This window comes from Otolemur garnettii, unplaced genomic scaffold (genome assembly GCF_000181295.1).
Source record: "Otolemur garnettii isolate 467f Iridium unplaced genomic scaffold, OtoGar3 scaffold00023, whole genome shotgun sequence".
NCBI classification, from domain to species: Eukaryota; Metazoa; Chordata; class Mammalia; order Primates; family Galagidae; genus Otolemur; species Otolemur garnettii.
In genome coordinates, this window is record NW_003852418.1 from 18,501,154 (window position 1) to 18,523,179 (window position 22,026).

General features: G+C 39.6%; 1 protein-coding gene across 8 annotated transcripts in view; it reads left to right on the forward strand.

The window, feature by feature from the left end:
- Positions 1 to 415: 415 nt before the first annotated feature.
- The window catches only part of STX16 (syntaxin 16), a 26,925-nt gene continuing 5,314 nt past the window's right edge, over positions 416 to 22,026 (forward strand). Inside the window, exons 1-9 of one of the 8 annotated variants that reach the window (XM_012803941.2) lie at positions 1,218 to 1,318; positions 8,826 to 8,837; positions 15,433 to 15,550; positions 15,673 to 15,780; positions 16,344 to 16,484; positions 17,599 to 17,764; positions 18,807 to 18,898; positions 19,404 to 19,547; positions 21,364 to 21,444. In XM_012803941.2, the coding sequence (XP_012659395.1) occupies positions 15,688 to 15,780; positions 16,344 to 16,484; positions 17,599 to 17,764; positions 18,807 to 18,898; positions 19,404 to 19,547; positions 21,364 to 21,444 (717 nt within the window). In that variant the 5' untranslated portion in view covers positions 1,218 to 1,318; positions 8,826 to 8,837; positions 15,433 to 15,550; positions 15,673 to 15,687. Of the gene's footprint in view, positions 1,319 to 8,825; positions 8,838 to 10,619; positions 13,799 to 15,432; positions 15,551 to 15,672; positions 15,781 to 16,343; positions 16,485 to 17,598; positions 17,765 to 18,806; positions 18,899 to 19,403; positions 19,548 to 21,363; positions 21,445 to 22,026 lie in introns of those variants that run through there. The other 7 variants (XM_003787733.3, XM_023511953.1, XM_012803942.2 and 4 more) reach the window with 7 other exon arrangements.

Here is a 22,026-nt window from a genome sequence, read left to right on the forward strand (position 1 = left end):
AAAAAAAAAAAAAGCGAGCGCGCCAGCCGCCGCCTGCAGTGGAGCGTGCTCCGCCTGCAGAGGCAGTAGTCTCCAACTTTTCCTCTCCTGAACTCCCCCGCGCTAAAAAGTTCAGCTCTCAGATAGCCCAAATTTGCCTGCAGCACAACTTCCACTCTGACGCAGGTGCCAAGGCCCCTAGCAGTGGTTTACAGCTTCGGGGCCACGTGGCGAGGCTCGGACCTGTCGGTTCGTCTGTTCACTGTGTCTCAGCCCAATTTAGGACGAGGAAACTGAGTGTCCTGAAAGAACCCTTGTAGAGGGCGTGGTCCCGCGCCCCAGGGCAGGGGGGTAGGGAGTTCCCGTGCCCGGAACGTTGCAGGCAAGCCTTGTGAACGTCGCAGGGGGGCACTCGCGAGGGACGGACAGGAAGAGGGCCAGGGGGAAGCCAGAACCCCGGACCACAGCACGGAAACGGCCCGGGGCTGAACTGCCATCAGATCCGGGAATGGAGGGAGCCGGAGAAGAGGAGTGAGAAGGCCGGGGAGACAGTCCTTGTTGTCCTCCTGGAGGCCTGCAGTCTGCTTGCAGTGAAGGACCAGGCTGCCCAGGAAAGGAAGGGGTCAGGAGGTCGGGCAGGGCCTGAGCAGGCGCAAACAAGTTTGATAAAGGGAGCAGCAGGCGCTCCCACGCTGCCTCGTTGTCCATAGCGCATAGTCAGGCCTCTGGTGGGAAAATTAAGTCAGAACCAGGCCTCAAGGCACGACCTAGACTCTTAAGAGCCAAGTTAGGGGTAGGAGACCAAGACCTTCCGGGGTCTGAGAAATTAATGAGAGTAGGGGGCTTCAGGTCCTCCCACTGCAGAGCCCGATTGGCGAGTTAGACGCTTGTAGATCCAGAGTTGGATTGGGGAGGGGTCTCTAGGACGTTGGCTCGCTAAGCAAGGATTGGGGGGATTCAAGTGCTTAGAGATCGAAGGCAGGTCTTGGGTAGGGGGAGTCAGACAATTGAAAAGCCTAGGTGGTTATTTGGGGAGGGGTCTTTGCTCTTTGTCGAAGCTTCGCCTTTTTGGCTTCAGGCCTGAGGCCTTGTCAAGAGGTTTCTTTGAAAGGGTGGGCTGCTGAAGCCAGACCAAGAGCAAGAAAGTGAACAAATCAGGAATATATGGGTGGGGGGCCCCTGAGAGGGGGGTCACAAAGGGTGAGGCATGGCCACCAGGCGTTTAACCGACGCTTTCTTGTTGTTGCGGAATAATTCCATCCAAAACCGGCAGCTGTTAGCCGAGCAAGTGAGTAGTCACACCACCTCCAGTCCTCTGCATTCACGTAGCATTGCTGCGGTGAGTCTCCCGGCGGCCTCTTCGACACACGCACCGTGTGCACTGCGGCTCTGCCTGTCTGTCTGTCTCTGTCTGTCTCTCTGTTTTAAAAAAAGAAGATAAGAATAGTAAGACTAATATGGAAATGCAAAGTGTTGGCTAGGGTCAGAGGTACCTCTATCCATGGATGGGGAAAAAACCGTATTAGGTTCCCGCTCCACCTCTGCCTGGCGCTCTCTCCTCACTTCCGCAGCCTCCCTCCTTCCGCCCCCCTCCCGTCGTCACTGCACGACCGGCTGCCTGCAATTTACATATGTTTTAACACTAAGATTTGGAAGCGCTGGGCCTTTCTGAATCTTTTTTTTTTGTTTTGTTTTGTTTTAAGTCCTCCTCCCCCCCAGTAGTGAGCCTCGTCTTGGTCCTAATCCTTGCAAAAGAATGACTCCCTCCCCCACCAGAGGAAGGAGTTATGTTTTTGTTTTGGTTTTTTTTCTTTTCTGCCAGTTTTCTCTTGATGGCCTCACAGCCCTCTGTGAGGGCTGAATAATTGCTTCACTGTTTTTCCTGGGGGCTCCTGTTTGTGAGACTGTAAGGTGCGAGGCTCTTCGTTTTCCATTTCTCAGATAGAAATAAAGCTTTCCTCTCCATTCAAACTTTCTAAACAAACATTAATGTATATGTGAAAATTAAGACCCCCCTAATTAGGACATTTTTTACATTTTATTAACCAGAATCTTTATTGAGCTTAGCAGTGGAGTTTTTAGGGAGGTCCTGATTTTTTGTTTGGGGCTAACTTTCCATTTCTGAGCCTCAATTTACTGTTGTGTTAAGTAAGAGGGCAGGTCTGGATGGTCTGTACAAGACAGTAATTGTTAGCTCTGTAATATCTTAAATTGAAGCTTGGAGTTACGAAACTAGTAGCAGGAGCTATACACAGGCGAGGTTTCAACAGAAGCAGCGTTGGAGAATGAGGGAATAGTTATCCCCAAACCGGATTTCTTGAGGGGTATATTTTAAATACACAGTTTTGGAAATCCCACTGTCTTAGGGACTGTATTGGCTTTTGATTTTTTTTCTTTATGATTTTATCTAAATGCTTCTGGAATATTCTTCCATGTGTCATGACTGTCGTCTACAAAGACAGTGTCTACAGAGACAATTTTTCCTTTTAGTAAATCACAAATGGACAATGTCTTTGGCCATATTGATCATAGGAAAGCAATTTTAAGCCGTCTGAGCAGTTTTAAAAATAAAAGCATGTAAACGCAAAGGAAAAAGCATAGAAAACCGGGATGGAGCCTGTGCTGGTTTTCATTTACCTAATAATTTGGAGGGTTTTTTTTGCATTTATGAACTCAAAGAAATGGTATTATAATGAAATAAGTGTGAGTTTATCTGTTAGCACAAAAAAGGGCTAGTTCTAGTGCTAATTTTGAAAAGAGTGTTCGGAAATAAGCCACAGAACAGAGAGTAGAAATTGAATGAATGAAGTTCCTCAGTGGAACTTTAGTTATTTTAAATTAAAACTGCATATTAAATAACTTGATTTTAGGCTACCTTGTTTGGGGTGGGGAGAGAACCAGAACTAAAACTCACCTTAATGATATAGAGTATCAGTTTTAATTGAAAAACATACAATTTGTTTTTAAAATTTTTATCATTTAAGGTTCAACACACCCTGAACCTTCGGGTAACGAGATTTTTTAACCATTCAGTTAGTTTAAGAACCTAGTGTCTGAGACGCGAAACCTTTCAAAGGTCATCTTTGAGTTAAATTGCGTTTTAAAATGATTTTCTAAGTTGAGCAATTTTTAAAAAATAAATAAGCTAAGTAAAGTAATTAAAAATGGACACTCAAGTATGCAGTTTGGAAAAATAGTTAGCAAATGTACAGATAGATTTAGGTCATTCAGTTTTTTGAAAATAGCTTTCTAAATTCAGTTAAATCAGAACATTAAAAAATATTTTCTATGTTTCATACCATTGACATGTTACACACACATTAATCTGACCATTTAAAAATCTTTCTCAGATCATTAACAACAAGCAGAGTATTTAAAATATCCTCGTAGTCAATTCAGACTATTTAAAAAATGGATTTTACAATCTAAGGTAGTTTGCCTGTTAGAATTTAAAAAGAAAATACACATTTATATTTTTTAATTGTGCTCTTTATAAAAAACATGGCATGTCATAAATTTTGAAGTGTTTACAGGTGAACTGTTACATCTTCAGTTTGCTTGCAAGTGATTTTACCTAAACTATTTCTGAGCACGCACACATACAGCATCAAATACAGCAAAATGCTAACATGATTAAGTGGACTTTATAATTCTCTCGACTTTTCTGGAACTTGGAAAAGCACAGACATTTTGGAGAAAAAGCCATGTCTTAACACATTTTTTTAAAACCACTGAATAAATCACGCAGTGCCCATCCTGCTCATAAAAAATTTAAAGCCTCTTTTCTGACTTGTAAATTTCAAAACCATGAAGCAAATCAAAGAAAACTGTATCTGTCAAATCTGAATGTGAACTAGGTGTCAGGTGATATTGACATGTTATTAATTAAACTAATTATAGTTAATTAAATTTGTTGATTTTATTAGAGATGACTACTGAAATGTTTAGTAGTTAAATGTCAAGATGTCTATTACTTAAGTACTTAACTCTCTCCCCCAAAATAGAGGAAGCAAATGAGACAGAATAATACTAATTTTTATGCTAGTGATAAATAAGTGGGGGGAACATTATACCATTTTACATACTTTGTGTTTGCAAGTTTTTTAATAATTATTTATAGTAATGTAAAGCAATTAGATATAATTTGTAAACATGTTATCTAAAAGTCAGGCAATTAAAAAGGAAGAAATTAAACCTAGGAGTTTAACTTAATTTAAAAAATTACAACCTAAATTTTTAAGTTTCTAATTAGAAGAAAAGGCTATAGAAGTTGATCTTGCTGTATTTGTTTTTTTATGTACACAACTAAAAATTAAGTCATACGTAAAATAATTTTTAAAAAAATTATAATCCTGAATTTTCATTCTTATTTGAGAGAAAACTTGGAGAAACTGATTGCAAAGTGATGTGTGTGTATATCTTGCACACCTAAAGCTATACCATTCAAAAAATTTTAAATCAAAATTTTTTTAAAGTTTATTTATTTATTTAATTAAATCATAGCTGTCAATGGTAAATCAAATTTTTTATAGCCTAGTTTGAGGACAAAAAAAAATTAGAAACTGTTGGTGGGGGGGATGTTTTTGTATATCTGTATATATGTGCAGGTTTGGACAACATTCAGGCAAATATTTCACAAATTAGCAGGAATTTAAGGAGGCTATACAGTGGTCAAACAAAAAGTCCCACAGGCCTGAAAGACCTTAAAGGTCATTTGGTCTATCGGCCCCATTTGTGATAACCCCTCATGCCTACCTTGCTTGGCCGTGTTCTGTGACAGCGATAGGAATTCCAGTAGCTTGTCTTGCTGCGTCTTTTACTACGAAATGTCTTTGCCTGCATCAATCCCAGTCTTTATGGCTCCCATCCTGTGGTCCTAGTTCTGGCCGGGTAGGGTCTCTAACTCAGGAAGCCTCCTTCTTCCCGCAGCCTCGTTCTCCGTAGTTTTTTCTGGGCTGAGCAGTCCCGGCTCAGAGGGCATGGTTCAGTTTCTTTCCTGTGAATGCTGTTTAGTTTTTCTATATCTGTTTTTTAAAGTTTAGGACCCAAAGCTCAACAAAATTCTTACTTCTGCTCTTGGTTGTGTTAGTATTAGTAAAACTCATTGTTTAAAACAGACTGGGGTTTGATTTTATAATTTCAACAAAGTGCAATTGTTGGCATTTCTAGTGAATTCTGTTTGGGCCTCAGTTTGGGGTGCCCCATCATGTTTATGCTTTGGGGGGACCTCAAAAAATAAAGGAAAAACCTGTGGGCAGTGAGTTTGGAAATCAAGAGCTAAATCCTAATCTGCTGCTTACTCAGAGTATGTTTTTAAGCAAGTTTTAAATGTTTTTAAACTGATTTGCCTGATTTATAAACTGAGGCCTTCGAGTTAGGTGATTTCTTGTGGCCCTATCAATCTAATAATGTTTTCTCAAGTTCTGATTTACATTGTTTCTCCTGACCTTACTTTTAATTTGAAAAGAAGTTCATAATCAACAACTGTGTGTTGCTGTCAACCTTTGTCAGTCCAAGGTTACTGACAAAAAATCCTTACAAGTAGCCCAGTACTGTGCAGAAGTAACTTTGACATTCTGTCAGTCAAGCACCTCATTCAAACAATTACAGGCAACTTGGCTTTAGGAAGCTGAATGGATTTATGAAGTTTAAAAAAAAAATCATTCAAAGAATTCCTAATGTGTTAATGAGTGAAAGTAGCTGTTGGGTTGCTGTTCTGATCCGATGAAATTCTTTTGTGGGTTTGTGTGATTTCTTTTGATCTCCTAGAAGGGATATAACCTAGGGATGGGAGCTGCTTTATTGGTGTTTACTACCTATTCTATATTCTGCTTTAAAATAACACATAATCTGTAATTGGAAGCTAGAGTTAATTGGTCTTAGATTAGCTTGAAACCAGCACCTTATTTTTAATAAAACATATGCTTTAGGGAAAAAAGAAATTAAGGATTAACTATGGTTGTAAGAAACCTAAGGTCCTTGCTCAGTCTTGACTATAATATTAGGTAAGATTTATTGAGTATTTACTATGTCCTGGCTCTGGGCTAAGCCCTTTACCATGGGTTAGCCTGTCCTCACAGTGCCTCATCTAATAGGTATCTCATGATACAGATAAGAAACTGAGATTTAGAGGAGTTTAGGAACTGGCCTGGTACCACTCACATAATGTGTAGACTTTGGGGTGCAGCTGTGATGGGAACAGTGGCAAACCTGGCGTGAGAGGCCTATGCTCACCCCCTAAGCCACCGTGCTGCTGCCTGTGTTTCTGAGGACTTGTACTGCAGACCCTGGGAAATGGAAAGACCTGTTGTTTGAAATAACTTTTTTTCCCCTGCAGCAAGCTAGCATCTTTCTTGCTCTCACTTCACAGCCTTACATAGTCCATTTTAACCTGCATATTGAAGGTTCTCACAGAGTCCAGGCCGAGTCTGTTGGAAAATTAGTTCTCTGTCTTTAGAATCCAAGTATGAAATCATTGTATATTTCTCTTTAGATCTATTTGCTTTTCTGCTTTTAAAGATTCCATTTGAGCAATGAGGCTTACTTGAGAATAAGGGTACTTTGTTGGGTAAAAGTGAAGCAAACTTTTATTTTGGCAGCAAAGGAAATAAAGTAAATATCACTATAGCATAGACCTGTATTTCCAACTCCTTTTGCTCAACTTTTCCAGACTTCCCTGAGTAAACACAGATGGGTTTCCACTTATTTTTCAGTTTTATGTAGAAAGTTCTTTACACTATAAATTCCACATGCTACTTGGAGTTTTCAATATTTGCTTGATTGCATGCCATTGGCAGGTCAAAAACCTAGATTTAGACATTATAAAGATTTAGAAGGTGATGATGTGTATAGTAACATGTTTTCATTTGGCTGTGTTTTGGTCTTTGCTGATTGTAATTCTAAATGTTTAATTCAGATCTTGACTAAATTTCCTAATAATTTGGTGGCAGGGAGAGTTTTGAAAACCTATTTTTAAGTAGCAAAATGAGGGGAAGGTTTTTTTTTGAAAAGATAACTTGAATTTAATTCCAGATGTGGTATAGTGGTAACTACTTATCACAAATAATTTCTAGATTTGTGAATAAAATTAAAGGTTGTAATATGGGGTGGAAGGAGGCCTGAATACCTGGATCTGTCCCGGTACTAACCATTAACAAACTGTGACTTCGGGCAATGTATTTGTACATTTTGAAGCTTAGGTTTTTTTTATTTGAAAGAAAAGAGTTGTTTCTAGCCCTAGAATCTCAGGCTTCTGATTTCACCTATTATCAGCTAATAATTATAGAAATCAAAAGATGAGGATGTGTGTGCTCAGTTAATAATCTAAGAGGACAGGCTCCTGTGTAGCCGAGATTTTTAACCGAGGTTTGCAGTAAGATTAAATGCCAAGGAGCCGCTGCAGAATGGAAGGTTGAGATACAGAGTTAGGGGTTTTGCCTTGCATTGTGTTTTATTAATAAAAGATTTCAAGGTTCTCTTAATGAAAACGTTAAGCTTTAAAAAAAAAAGTCTTTTTTCTTTTAAAGTAATAGGTAATTGGATCAAATTTCCATTTGACACTATCGTCTCTATTAATATCTTGTAGCACTATTATTATGGCAGGATATATGTATAAATATCATTCCCTTTTGCTCTTAGCAAATTGTAGAAGGAATGAAGATTTTCAGCTTTCTATAATGTCATCTAATTGAATTTTTACATGGGGAAATGTTGTTTGATTACGTCTTTATTGCTATCATTGCTTAGTAATATTTTGGCTCTGATAGACCAGCTTCAGTTGCACTATTAATTTTTAAATAGGAAAGTTATGTTTTTTATTTTCTAAATTTACTGTTCAACATAAAAAAAATCAACACAGTTGATTATTGAAATTCACCACCATTTATTTCAGTAATCAATATTGTTAAAAAAAAAAAAAAGACCTCATTGCTTAGATTATCTGTCATTAGGAAATGTCTATTCAGAAGATAGAATTCCACGTTGATCTAAAAAAGAATCTTTAGTTTTAAATTGAAACTTAACCCTCTAGTGCCGTGCTTCTCCCTTCCCATTCCCCTAAAAACAATCTCTTCTGAGCTTTTGTTTGTCTTGTTGGCTTGCTTTTATAATAGCTTTATGTGCCCTTTCTATATTACTACTAATAATATATACCAAGCAAATGGTAAGAGTTTTTCTTTTATTTTGCCACCTGTGTCTCTCTCCGGGAAAGAGTGGTTTCTCAGCTCTCTCATTACCAGGGAGAAAGCCATGTCTGCGGGAATTTAATTTGCAGAGGCCTTACATATGTGGTCAGTCAAATATTATCTGAACACAGCCATAGACAATTTTTGTGGCATATTCATTTTTTTAATTTTGTTGTATTTGCAGTGCTGATTTATATGCTAAAATATATATTTATTTGACATGGTAAAATTACATTTTAGCTTTGCTGTTTTTTTATCTTCTTAAGGGAAAGGTAGAATGTGGTATTTTACAGGATGTTTGATATTTGTGAAACAGTTTAACAGTATATTTCAGTGACGTTAAAGCAAATGTGTTTTATATGTTTCTAATGTATTTTAAATTTTGCAAGTATTTATTGCTTGTTTCCATTTCATTTACCAAAACAGCAATCATAGTAAATAAAAATAAAAACATATATTGATGTAGCTTACTTTTTTTTAAGGAATAATGAGAATGAGGATTTTTTTTTAATGCTTTGGTTAGTGGATTTTTATTTTATTAAGTTTAGAGTTGCTTAAAATCTCTGTTTTCTCAACTGACCATGCCTTATCTGTCTGTCCCATGCATCTTTCTTTTTGCTATCCTAACTGGATGGGACTGATGGAACCACATTATCTCTTCAGGAGCTGGATGAGGTATTGTGTTTTGAATATTTTTGTGTGTGTTAGGTAATTTTGGTTTATAAAATACTTGCTTTTCCTGAAGTCTTGACTCATCTATAAAATGTCCACAGAACTTACACATATTTTAGCATTTGTTTTGATTATTTTCTTATTGTTTAGCAATTTAATACTTAGTATTTGTTTAATATGCTTTCACACCAATATGCAAATTCATGATTTTAGGGAAAGGGTTAGGAACATTGTTTACTATCCTCGGGAAAGTGGGGTTAACATTTTTTTGAACCTGAAGCGAGCCAGATTGCTTTTAGGGTTCGGTTTTGGTTTTCTGGTTTCTCAGAGGTGAGTGGTGAGCTGCTCAGGGCGAGTGCAGAAGGCCGGCATGTCTGCGGGAGGACGAAGCCAGCTGGGGGAGAGTCTTCCGGGCTGAAGTGACACTCGCCCCTGCTTAGCAGCCTCCTTTTGGCCTTTTCATTACTTCTAGCATCTCGCCCTGAAGGTGGAGAGAGCGTATATTGAAAGCACTGTTTTCATAGCCCTAATGAAAGGGTTGAAGAAAGATGAGATCAAACTGCTGCTATTGATGTTTGGGTCTATTTATTTCAGCAGTAAAGGGATGAAAATATTTTTCCTGAGTGTAGACTTTTTAAATAGAGTAATGAAGAGGTTGTTTTTCTTTGTTTTAATCTAGAACTATGAACAGTAAGGGATTAGCATCACTGTCTTCAAAGCCAGTGGGATCCTAACTAGTAGACTAAGATCTGCCTAGAAATTCTAAAAACATTAACTAGATGATAATAACAGACTGTGCACTGCCTAATATACTTCACTGGGGATGGTGAAATAAATCATGCAGCATCTCTAACACCCTGTAGCTTTTAAGAGTGAAGCCCGTCGGTGGGGGCTGCAGTAGAATGAGCTCCCAAACACCTTGCTACAAAGTGGGAAGGAAGCTAGATGCAAAATAGTGTAGATAATGTGACTTCTGCTCCATAAAAAAGGAGAGAAAGGAAGCAAGCTCACATTTATGCTTGTATGTGCTTCAAAGTTCTCAGAAAAGATACACAGTAAGCTGTTAACTGTTGATAACCCCCAAGAAAAGTCTGTTAGAAACTTCCTTTCTTTTGCAAACCCTTTTCTTAGGGTATATATGTATTTTTAAATCATGTGCGTGTATTACTTTTGTCACTAAAACATTTAGTATTTAAAAACCAACACATAGCTGGTAGCTCTTTGAGCTAGGTGCCATGGCCATGCATATATCCTGTTCCCGGTTAGGACCCTCACTGCCAGCACCCAGACTGGGTCCTGGAGAGGCCAGCACACGCAGTGAGGTAAGGGATCTCTGGGGCACATTGCATAAGGTTGGATTGCTGACCAAACTCAAAAAAATAATAAGGCCTGGGGCTTAGAGAGCAGGTACTTCTAGCATAGATGTTACTTCTTACTGAACTGTTTGCAAATAGGAACTGTGACCCCAACAGAAAGTGTATGGGGTGGGGGGGGGTGTTCACAGATAATAGAATGACTTATGTTGAAAAGCATATTTGAGTAGTTGTCTGAGTAGGAAGCATAGGTGGCTTGCTGTCTGAACCGGTTCCAGTCCTTTCATACCTCCTCAGGCAGCAGGTTCTGGAACCCGACTGTGTGTGCACCATGTAAACTTGGCAAACCCTTTTGCTTTTCTTACACTTAGCCTGTGCAGGTTGAAAAGGGGATCTTCATGTGGCAGAGCAGAGACCCACTTTCTCCTCCTCGCAAGCTGTTAGAAACATGAGTTGTATCCTAAAGCTCATGGTCCAGGCTCTTCATTCTGGGTGCCCGTGGCCACCACCTCTCTTGTGCATTTCACTTGCCCTGTTTTCTCCTTTGTCTAGTACCTTATCTTTTTCATCAACTGCACCTTCTAGAATTGTCATGTGACATATATTTCCTTCCTTCCTTCATTCTATCCATTTATTGTCAATTCACTTGACTAATTGTAATCATGTATTTATTACTACAGAAGAGCCAAAAACTGAGCCAGGAACTAGGAGGTAGTTGGGAATGGTGTCCAGAAGCTTCTTTCCTGAGCCAGAAGAGGACCTTCAAATTGGTGTCTTCTGGGAAGGCAGGTCCCCAGATAGATCAAAGAGAGGCCACCCCTTGGTAGGTGAGGCCTGAGAAGAGTCCCTGACTGCATCTCCTGGGGCTCCCAGAGTAAAGTCATCTGATGGCTCCCACTTACTCAGAGATGCCCTGTAGTCTGGCCACCTCCGTTTGTCCCTAGAGATACCATTCATTTCTCAGAAAATCCCAAGTAAGGAGTCCCCTGAGGAGGAAACCCCCCACCATTAACTCTTCTGCCCTAGAAAGTATCTGAACTTCTCCTTTGTTTTCTGAGTCTAATCTATTTCCCTCTTATGACAAAATAATCTCCCAAGATTTTGGTCTTTTTAATTCAAAATAGGAATTTGAAAAATTACAAGATGCAAATGTCAGGCTCTCAAACCACTCATCTGGGGAGGGCTGGGTGACCTGGTGGGCATCTGGGCTGGTCACTCTGATGGAGCCTTGAGAGAGTCTCAGCCCCGCTGGCCTCAGGGTCCACATTCAAAGAGTTGGGGGCAGCCCCCCCCGACCCCGGTGGTTGCTGGGGCTGAAAATGGTCAAGTCAGTAGAGTTACTTGGTACAGTACAAAAGAAGACAGGTAACTAATTGATACCATTCCCTCCCTTTTTCCCGGAAGCATGTATATTGAGTTGAGAGGAAAGGAAAGAGTAGTGAAACTAACAGCAATATCAGGGTGGTACGGTTCTCAGGGCTTTATTTCTATATGTTTTGTGCAGTTAAAAAAGGATCTATCTGACCATTTATTTCATAATCAGAAAAAGTAAGCATTATTTTAAAATTACCACAGGTTTTTTAAAATGTAGTGCTGATCTACCCTGGTTCTCTTTCATCCACATGCTTGTATACTCTTCAGACACTCAGATTTCCTAAGCCTGATTGTCTGTTAGTGGAACCTTTGAGCCTTCTGAGCCCGGTGAGTTCTGCTTGTCTGACTTCACCGTACATGCTTCCAGGGTCTCACATGGAAGCAAGAGTTGCCAGGCTGTCATTCTCAAGGTCTCTTCTGGACTTTTAAATGTTCATTGCCACAGTCCAGAATTGTAGTAGTATATAGTAGTATTCTCATTACCAATTCATTATGGCTAACTGGAGTTTATTTTTTTTAGATGAGGAGGAGGCATATCTGACTTTTCCAGTCTCTACAGAGGCTTTGATGTTTCTTTATTCTTAACGGTACACTGAATCAACCTTCACGTTACGGCAGGATTTTAAGAGTAGGCAGGCTGAAGATTTGGAGCAGTAAGATTTATAAGAGAATGTGTTTCTTCCATACATCAAGAACTTGTCCATAGTACCCAGTACTCTACAGGGATAAATGTCAACGTCTGAAGTGGATCAAGGGCGAACGATAACTTGAATGAGACTGGCAAGAACACCGTTTGGGCGTGCTTTTCATTTTTAGTATCTCTTGCAGTTTTTCTGCATTCCCCTGGAAGAGTGACTCTGGGTTAGGTATAGTAGACCTTAATAGTTCTTGGGAGTAAAACTATAAATCAAAGAGAAGAATTATTGAATTCTTAATTCTCATAAGAACAGTCTTTATACAAATTTTTCTCCTACTTAAAAAGCATAGATTTTTTTTTTTACTTTAGAATCACAAGTTCATTTTTAAAAAAGTTTAATAATCAATATCATATATTTGGAAAAGAGACCAAGTTTAAATTCAGCAAGGATAAGTAAAGAGAATTAGCGATCTAGCAGTTTTTAAGGTCTGTATGGAATAGGATGGCAACTGAAAATCTGAGGCCCATGCTGAATCTTCAGCAAATAAGAAAACATGTTTTCAAATGGGAAGGGAGGTTTATGAAGTTAAAGGGGTGATTCTTTTGCATTTAAAATTTGTTTTGTTCTTCATATTTGTTCCCATTTCAAATAGTTGACATTTATTTTTTCAATTATGTTGTACCTTTCCAAAACATGCAGTCTTTTTAATAGTCCATGCCATGCTACACCTTACAAACCCACACCACCAAAAGGAGTGACTCCGTTCTCGGGAGGGCAGCATTTCTTTGCCACGATGAGCTATAGCTGCAGACTGTATCAGAAAGGAGACGGATTATTCGCTGTTTAAAGTTTATGTTCCCAGAGAATCAGCTGTTCTATCTCATTGACAAAACCCTGATGCAGGGTGTGGGAAAGCTAGCGGCCCCTGGACGGGCCGGCATCTGTCCTTGTCATGTAGGGGTCACATATTAGCAGTCTTCCGTAGGGCCCACGAGACAGAGGGTGTTCTCCCCAAGTTTGACTTACATTTAATTTGGGGAAAACACATCCATTATATAAAGTTAGGTACTTAAAGAGTTGAATCCACTTAAGTTGACTTTTCACATGTGGTTTGTAATTTCTTATCTGTTTGGAGGAAAATTATTCTAATCACAATTTGGAGACATACTGTCTCGCTGTGCACCTTTTTAGTTTGATGTGTATTTGATCTGTAAACAGGAAAAACAGTACAAAGTAAGATCATGAGTTTAAAAAATGATAAACTCACTATAAATAAAACAAATTATTACTTTTGAAATTTGGCATAATAAAAAGTGGTGGATTAGATAATAAACTGTATAGTGGAAATTTTATGACTCAGAAGGGGTACCCTAGCAGTTTTAGGGTTTGCTTTGTATAAGCAACTAGAAATTAAGTTCAAGTTCTGCTCCAAGCCAGCAAGAATCCTATGCCCAACACCTGCTGCGCGTTGGGCAGGATGCCGGGGGCTGGGCATGTGGTTTGTCCCCCTGCCTTAGTTTGTCGTCCACAAAACTGCGAGTTGTATACCTCTTGGTGATTTGGGAACAAGAGTGTTGACAAGAAACAAGAGTGCCTCTGGTCACCCGAGCATGTGCTGTCTGTGCATGGTGTGTATAGGGTGAGTCCCATACCTCCTCTGTCTACTAAGCATCGGCGAGAGGCAGTTTTTGACCCACTGTGTGCTTACAGGAGTCTGTCCTCTAATCCCTGGTTCAGTTGGTGGAAAATGAATCGGAATGCTGTGTTATGTCATCTGATGGCTTATTGTCCTGGTTCATTTTCTGAGCAAATTGCAGTTATATTTCATGGGCTTGCCAGAGTGGTTGGCATCTTCTAGGCTAGAAGGGGGTTTGGAGTCAGCTGGCCCAGATTTTAATTGATCACAAATTGCTCTAACTTTAGGCAAGCTACTTAACATTTCTGATTAGAAATTAGAAAAATTTACATATTTATAGGTTAGAGTAATAGTTCCTAGCTTACCTAGTTTTTCTAAGGATTAAAATTTTTAAAAAGAATGTGAAATTTCTAATAGTGAACTATCTTAAAACCAAGCAAAAAGCGATGGTGATTAAGAATTACTACTTCAGGGACTCAGAGCCCTGGACAGGTGTGGATGACAGAGCATCCTTTTAGGAACTTAAGAGACTTGGGGCCTGCAGTGTCCTGTCCACACAGCAGCCAAACACCGGTGAGCTGAATCATGGTTCTTGTAGATGCTGTGGGGGCAGTTACTGGGCCTGGCCGCCTAGTGTGGTGGTTGTATGAGGTGCCCTCCTATGCAGAATGCTTCCAGCCAGGGGAGGCAGCACCACACAGGGTGCAGGGCAGTTGATGGTGAAGACTCCAGTTTGCTTTTAGGAATTTTGCTGTGAACTCTCTGTTCAGGATTTAGGATCTGTTACTTGAAGAGTTCTTTTAACCTAGGTTTTTCTTTCTATTTTTTCTCCTTCATCTTTAGATTTTTAATTTTTGTCTTGTTCCTTTATTGTTAGAAAAGCAAATAAGTATTTACTGAACAAATGAAAAAATAAACTTGGATAAATGCAGAGATGAGGGAAGAAAAGCAATAGAAGTTCCTTACCCGTCCTACAGTGTGACTGAGAAACTTTGCAGAGTATTGTCTATAAAGGACTTTGTAGGCTAGTTTCCATTATATGTTGATGATCATTCAGATCTTTTGAAACTGGTATTTAAAATGTCTGAGCTTCTGAGAACACCTCAAGAGCCTTTCAACCAGTTCATTGCCTCCAGGCAAGAAAACTGCTTAACCATGCCAAACCTGTGATTTCCTTCCCATTCTTAAGAGCTTTCTAAGGCAGTGTATTATATGGTTAAAATAAACAGGAACTATTGATATCATTTTAAAATAAGGGGAAATGTTGCCTGTGGACATTTGGCTGAAGAAAAGAAATGACAATGTAAGATTGCACTGAAATTTTAAGGATTGCTTTTGCCAAATGGTAGATAATTTCTTAACCATTTTAGGCAGTCGCTTCACATATTCTAGCACATGGTTAATGGTCCCATGACTGAGATGACTCGATCAGACTGTTTCTAAATTATGCTAAGTGTATGTAAGTAAAACTTGCTACTATTAAAAATTTTGTATTAGTTTCACTTACAGCCTAATTTTTTTTTTACTTGTGTCTAATCACATTAATTGTTGCAGTTCGTGCTATTCTATCATAGTGCTAGTGCTAAGAGGTATTTCTTTTAAGGACTTTTGTTGACTTTTTCATTACATTTCTATAGCCAGATCAAGTCAAATTCATGTTCTCAAGTATGTCCAAGGAAATTAAGAACTGGTGCATGAAAAAGATAGGAAAACAGTTCCAAATCCTAGCAGTACCAAAAGCAAGTTTGCACACAGGCAAGTGCATTTACTCCTACATTTCTGTATCTTTTTAGGGAGGCACATTTAAATGGGAGTAAGAATACACTTATCCAAATTGAACTTGAATATTCTTTTCACATCGCTTTATTCCCCTTCAGCTTGCTGATGACCGAATGGCACTGGTGTCGGGCATCAGTTTAGATCCAGAAGCAGCAATTGGCGTTACAAAACGGTCGCCTCCTAAATGGGTGGATGGAGTGGATGAAGTAAGTTGAATGTTAATTTCACATTTTTTAAAGTAATTGTGACAGCATATTAAGGTATCTGCCATATTATGGACTGGTCCGAAGGTACTGAGTTATTGCCATTGAGTGTTGACAAGTCAGTTCCAAGTGGAATCCTTGTTCCATTCCACTCTTTCCCTCCTTCTCACTACTGCACTTGACTGGTAAGAAAACAAAATTTTAAAGAAAAGTATCTGCTATTGTATAAACTGATTTTGCTATACTTAAATTTGTGTCCCTAGAAATACATTAGCTTTAGGTTTATTCACTTAACCACAGGAAAAAGCTGTGTATATGCGTGTGTGTGTATTAATGATTTTGGCTTTAGTTTTAATATTAGTAGAAACTACCTGAGTTGTAGGAAGAATAACCATACAACAAGAAAGAGTGGCATTTGATTTTCTGATAACTTGAGTTAAAACTTGTTCACATGTTAGCAAACCATGCTGAAGACCGAACTCCGCGTTTGGTGGGTAGCTTGCCTGTCTGGGAGGCAGAGATACCTGCCAGGCATTATTAGAGTTCTGGTGTCTTCATTTGTGTAGATACAGTATGATATTGGCCGGATTAAACAGAAGATGAAAGAATTAGCCAGCCTTCATGACAAGCATTTAAACAGACCCACCCTGGATGACAGCAGTGAGGAGGAGCATGCCATTGAAATAACCACCCAAGAGATCACGCAGGTAAGGATCAGCAGGGGAATTCTGGGTGAGTCGGCCAGTCCCCAGGCAGTAGCACAGCTGTAGAGTGTTCTTGTGAGTCGGCTGGCAAGTCAGTTTCCTAAATTCACTTCCCAGCAGGAAGTCTTCCAAGGATCTTTAAGAGACCCTAAGGTGTTCTGGGGTGTCAGCATAGGCTGCATGTCTTGTCTTAGACAGAGGTATGGGGTTATTTTTGAAGATAATACAGTGATTAAATTAAATAAAACCAAATGTGATTAAATAAAAATCAAATTGAGAGCATTACTAACTTGAATGGTTTGATTTTAAAATGTATAACTTCTATCCCATACTAGTGCTTAAAATTCTTCTGCTAAAATATAATCCTCTTATGTGAAAAGAAATTTAGTATCCTAGAAAAATGTCTTATAAAGTATTAAATTTAACTAGTTTTTAAATAACAGTACTGGTATTTAACCTTCAGTATTTACATGCATTTTTCACTCAAGTCTCTTGGGGGCTAATTATCAGAAGAGTGTGATGTTAAAAGCCCTTGAATGTTGGAGCTGGAATACTGACTCTCGGCATTTGTGACAGTGGCATGATTCTCATTTAATCTCTCTGACTCTAGCCTTCTTATCTGTAAAGTGGGAAAAATAATTATAATAATAGTACCTGCCTCATGGGATGCTTGTAGGGACTAAATGAGAAGGCAATAATATAATGATAATATAATAGTAGAGGTTGAGCAGCCCTAATCTGAAGATCTAAAATGCTCCAAAATCTGAAACTTTGTGACCATCCACATGATCAAAGCAAATGCTCACTGGAGCATTTTGGATTTCAGATTAGGGATGCTCAACTAGTATATATTCTGCAAATAATAAAAAATCCCAAATTGAAACTCGAAACACTGGTGGCCCCAACCTGCATAGCCTGAGGACATGCCACGTGCAGGCACTGCACAGTAGGAGTTAATCAAGTTAATCTTTTGTGTGTATAAAGTAAGCTGGAGATTACTTGTGTCTGTTCATCTTTCTCTAAGCCAACTTGTGGCTTCTGACTTGTGAAGGGTGGAAGCCTTAGCCCAGGGGCTTCTCCCCCAGGCTTGCCTTGAGCCTTGGGCTTGTTCTCTTAGCTCTTCCACAGATGCCAGCGAGCTGTGCAGGCCTTGCCCAACCGGGCCCACAGGGCCTGCTCAGAGCAGGAGGAGCGGCTGCTCCGGAATGTGGTGGCCTCCCTGGCCCAGGCCCTGCAGGAGCTGTCCACCAGCTTCCGGCATGCACAGTCGGACTACCTCAAACGTGAGTGCAGCCCGGGTGGCTGAGGGGACTTGAGTCAGAAAACACCTTTGTTTTCTTTACTTGTTTCTCTGCTATTTTTCCACTTAGTCTTGCACCCTTCTTGTTAGCTTTTGAGCCGTGTGCACCTTGTACTCCAGTAGAAGCCGCCTCCCAGTGTGGAACTGCAGCCTGGGAGTGGAAGGCTCTGTTTGGGTGCTGACTGCAGTGGCAAAAGGCTCCCAAATAGTTCCCTTCTAAGTAAACAAAACAAAACTTATTTCCTGTCAGCCTGGAAGAATTTGGAAATCAATCTAGCACATTTTAAAAAACCTTGTTGTTTTGGGTTTGTGAGCGCTGCTCCTTACATATGTAAAAAACAGTTGTTACCACTTGAAGCCATGTATTTGCATAACAGTGGAAGTGTGTGAGACTACCTGAGAAACCTCCCTGGAGAATTTTAAATACCTCTTTGCTGGCACCCCGGACTCCATCTGGCCTTTCCCCAAAGAGTGCAGAGCCAAATTTCAGCTTTGTCCTCCTCCTAAGTCCCCTGTAAATTGGCTTTTCCTTTATTGCCATTGTAATCAATAAAATCCTCACATACCCCAAAGAAACCTTAGTTCTCCCTCCCTCTGGCAACAAGCACATTTGTATTTTAATTTTATTACTTTTAAAATTTGATTAGGGCCATTTGGAATTCTTATTAGAGATGCTTCTAGAGAGAAATATTGATTTTTTTTTTAAAGTAACAGCAGTTAGATTAAATATTTCTGCTTCATTTGGAGATTCTCAGATGGTTATGTCATTTTTGTTTTGGCATCAGTGAATTGTGTACATTCACACCGTGACTTTATCTTGAATAATCCCAGATGCTTGCATATCGTTGTATATTTATAATCCTGTACTCTGTCCCACCCCTACTGGAGATAGGCTTCTTCAGAGCTGCTGAGAATGTCTCCATTTTGACAGTTGAGTTTACTCTAGATTTCCCATTTTTAATGATGAAACAGGATGGTTTACATGGTTTACATGTCCAAGTAAAGTGGATTCCTGTCTATGATAGGCATGAAGAATCGAGAGGAAAGATCACAGCATTTTTTTGATACGTCTGTACCACTAATGGATGACGGGGACGATAATACACTTTATGATCGGGTATGTGAAGGGCGGCTGTAGTGTGCGCCCCATTCTGTTCCCTTCTCTGCTTGGACCTCTGACTTCTGTGCAGTGCAGATGGGTTAGGGCTGTTGACTTTGTATCTGTCAAGTAGTTTTGGCCCCCAAGTAGAAGATTAGCCCTGCTGTTTCTTCCTTTCTAAAGGCCACAGGGAAATCTTGTGATTTGCCTTCCAGAACCTTTAGGAAAACTGCGCCCCACTTTCCTAGGAAGAACCCAGAGAAGCTCAGGCTCATCCCTGGGGGTTTCACTCCTCTGTCTCTGCAGAGCTGTAGATGTAGACTTCTCTTCAGATTCCCTTCTTTGGCCATAGTGCTGTCAGTCTTGCTGGTTTGGGGGGGTTTATGTCTTTCCTGTTGGCTTTAAATAAATATTTTCAGAATTCATTTTCATTAAATTATATTTAAATTGGTTGGTATACCATAGCTTTGCTGAGAGGGGGGAAAAAATCTAACCTATAAATTCTGCACTGTTATTTTGCTAGGGTTTTACAGATGACCAGTTAGTGCTTGTGGAGCAGAATACATTGATGGTGGAAGAGAGAGAGCGAGAGATTCGCCAGATTGTACAGTCCATTTCTGACCTGAATGAAATATTTAGGGACTTAGGAGCAATGATTGTGGAACAGGTATGTGAGCTGACCTTCTTCATCAATGGGTTTTCTTACTGTAATATCTGGTCCATCTCTAAATGTTTTGATCCTATACTCCTTTCAGGAAAAAAAATTGGGCCTTTTCCCACAATGTGTGTGTGTGTGTGTGAGTGTGTGTGCGTACACTTTTGTGTGTGCAAGTAAATGTATATGAAGGTCGAGCATCCCTAGTCTGAAAATCTGAAGTGCTCCAAAATCTGAAACTTACCGAGTGCTGACATGATGCCACAGTGGAAAATCCACACCCAATCCCATGTGACAGATGGCAGTCAAAATTTTGTTCTATGCGCAGAATTATTAAAAATATTGGGGTGGAGGGAGGGGGATTAGAGAGATCACTTCTGAGGTTTATCTTACAAGGGTACAAGTGAATCTTTCTAAGAGTAGAATGTGAACGTTTTAAAATAATAACTAAGAAAATGACATGAAGGCTATGTTAACCAGTTTGATGGAAGTGTTTTGGATTGTGTGTGAAAACCCTACACTGTACCCCAGAAGTGCATTAATGTACATAGTTACCATTCAATAAACAAAACAAACAAAAAAAATGAAAAAAAATTGGATAAAATTACCTTCAGGCTATGTGTATAAAATATATGTGAAACAAATGGATTTTGTGTTTAGACTTTGGCCCCATCACCAAAGTATCTAATCATATGTAGGCAAATCCTCTAAAATGTGAAAAAATAAACAACGTTGCTAGTCTCAAGCATTTCAGATAAGGGGTACTCAGCTGTTGTCTATGTATTTACAAATTATATACTATGCTAGATACAGCATATAGAGGCCATCGTTGTTCCCTATAAAACCATTAATAAACCTTTTTTTAAATAAAAAATAAATAGAAGTTGTAATAGTCCCTGTCCACGGCCCAAGGGCACTCATGTGACACCCTGCTTAGGAGACCTGGTTGATTCTGACCAAGTTCAGCAGTGTTCTGGCGATATATAAGATTTCCCTTCTAATTTTGACAGGCTATTGTGTAATGGCGATTGGAACCACTAGCTTTCAAGTACAATTAAATTGTTGTTCACCGTTAAAATCTGATTAGGGCATTTTATTATCTTGCCAGCAGGGATTTGGGTCCCAATCCCCTGAAACCAACTGCAGAGTGGAGTGTTCAGGCCATGAAGATCCAGTTACATTAATTACTCCAGCGCTTCCCCACGAGCTGCTATCTCTTCTAATCCAGCATGTTTCCAATAAAAGCCCTGTTCTTTCTTGTAGCCCAGCTTTCCCTTCTTCTTATTTGAACTAAGAGATTAAACAATTTTAAAATTCTCCTGGAGGCCAAATTTTTAATTTTAGATGGTGGATTGGACCCGTGGAGACCTGTGTTCACGTTTACAGACGTGATAGTCAATTTGCAGGTCTAATCATATCTGGGGGAAGCTTAACTGGCATTCTCTGCTTACTCGAATCCTATTTAAGCTACAAATGGGCACAAGGCTAGCTCTTCCTCATTCTGAGCTATTTCCACTGAACTATATATTTTTTGAAGCCTCCATAAGTCTGAATACGGCATATCCTATAGTGGCTAAATCCAAAAAAGAAACCTCAGTTTGTCAGAATTTCTTTCTCAGAAGCTAGTCTTCCTGCCAGTAACGCAGCACTCTGCTGTTGAATGCCTAGTACTGTTTGAGGACGGATCCCAGCCCTCAGCGTGTACCTTATGTTAAGTGAAACAGATCATCCGGTGGATGATGGCGTCGATAATTTGCATATCTTGTTTTTGAAGTCCAGTTTTCCCAGTTTGGTTGTTGATCATCTGTTACTGTCATTTATTAACCAGGGTACAGTCCTTGATAGGATTGACTATAATGTTGAACAGTCCTGTGTCAAAACTGAAGATGGCTTGAAGCAACTTCACAAGGTAATGCCATACCTTTCGATAGCTGAGAATTTTAGGAAGTATTATCAAATATTGAGCATTCCTCTTCCCTCTTAACTGTTTTCAGCATCCTTGTTTATGTTGTCACCTCTCAGCCCAGTAGTGTAAAGATGCACATCTTCGTATTTAGAGCAGATGGTGGGTGTTGGATTTTACCGCAGTTAGCAAGTCCAGGTGCACCTCACACGTGGATCCGAAACTCCTTAACTCCCTTTTGTTACTATGCTTTCTAAAGGGATTGGGGTTTCCTTCCTTTTAGAAAATGTCTCACCCTTTATGAGTCTTCTTGTTTTTCTGTCTGTTGCTGCTGATTCGGGCGTCTCTTGTTGTGACACATTTCTGATGAACTGCTGGGTGGGAATCATTCTGGAGAAGATAAAAATCTAATTTTCTCTTTAATTACTCCAGCATATCTGTGTATTACCTTGAGAGAAGCTGGTTGAAGTGAGTAGTGGCTCTCTTATTTTTTGCTAATATGGCTATTTTGGGGATGATATTTGTTAATTTCTCTTTAAGAAATAGTTGGGAACGGCTAAGGCGCCAGCCATGTACACCTAAGGTGGC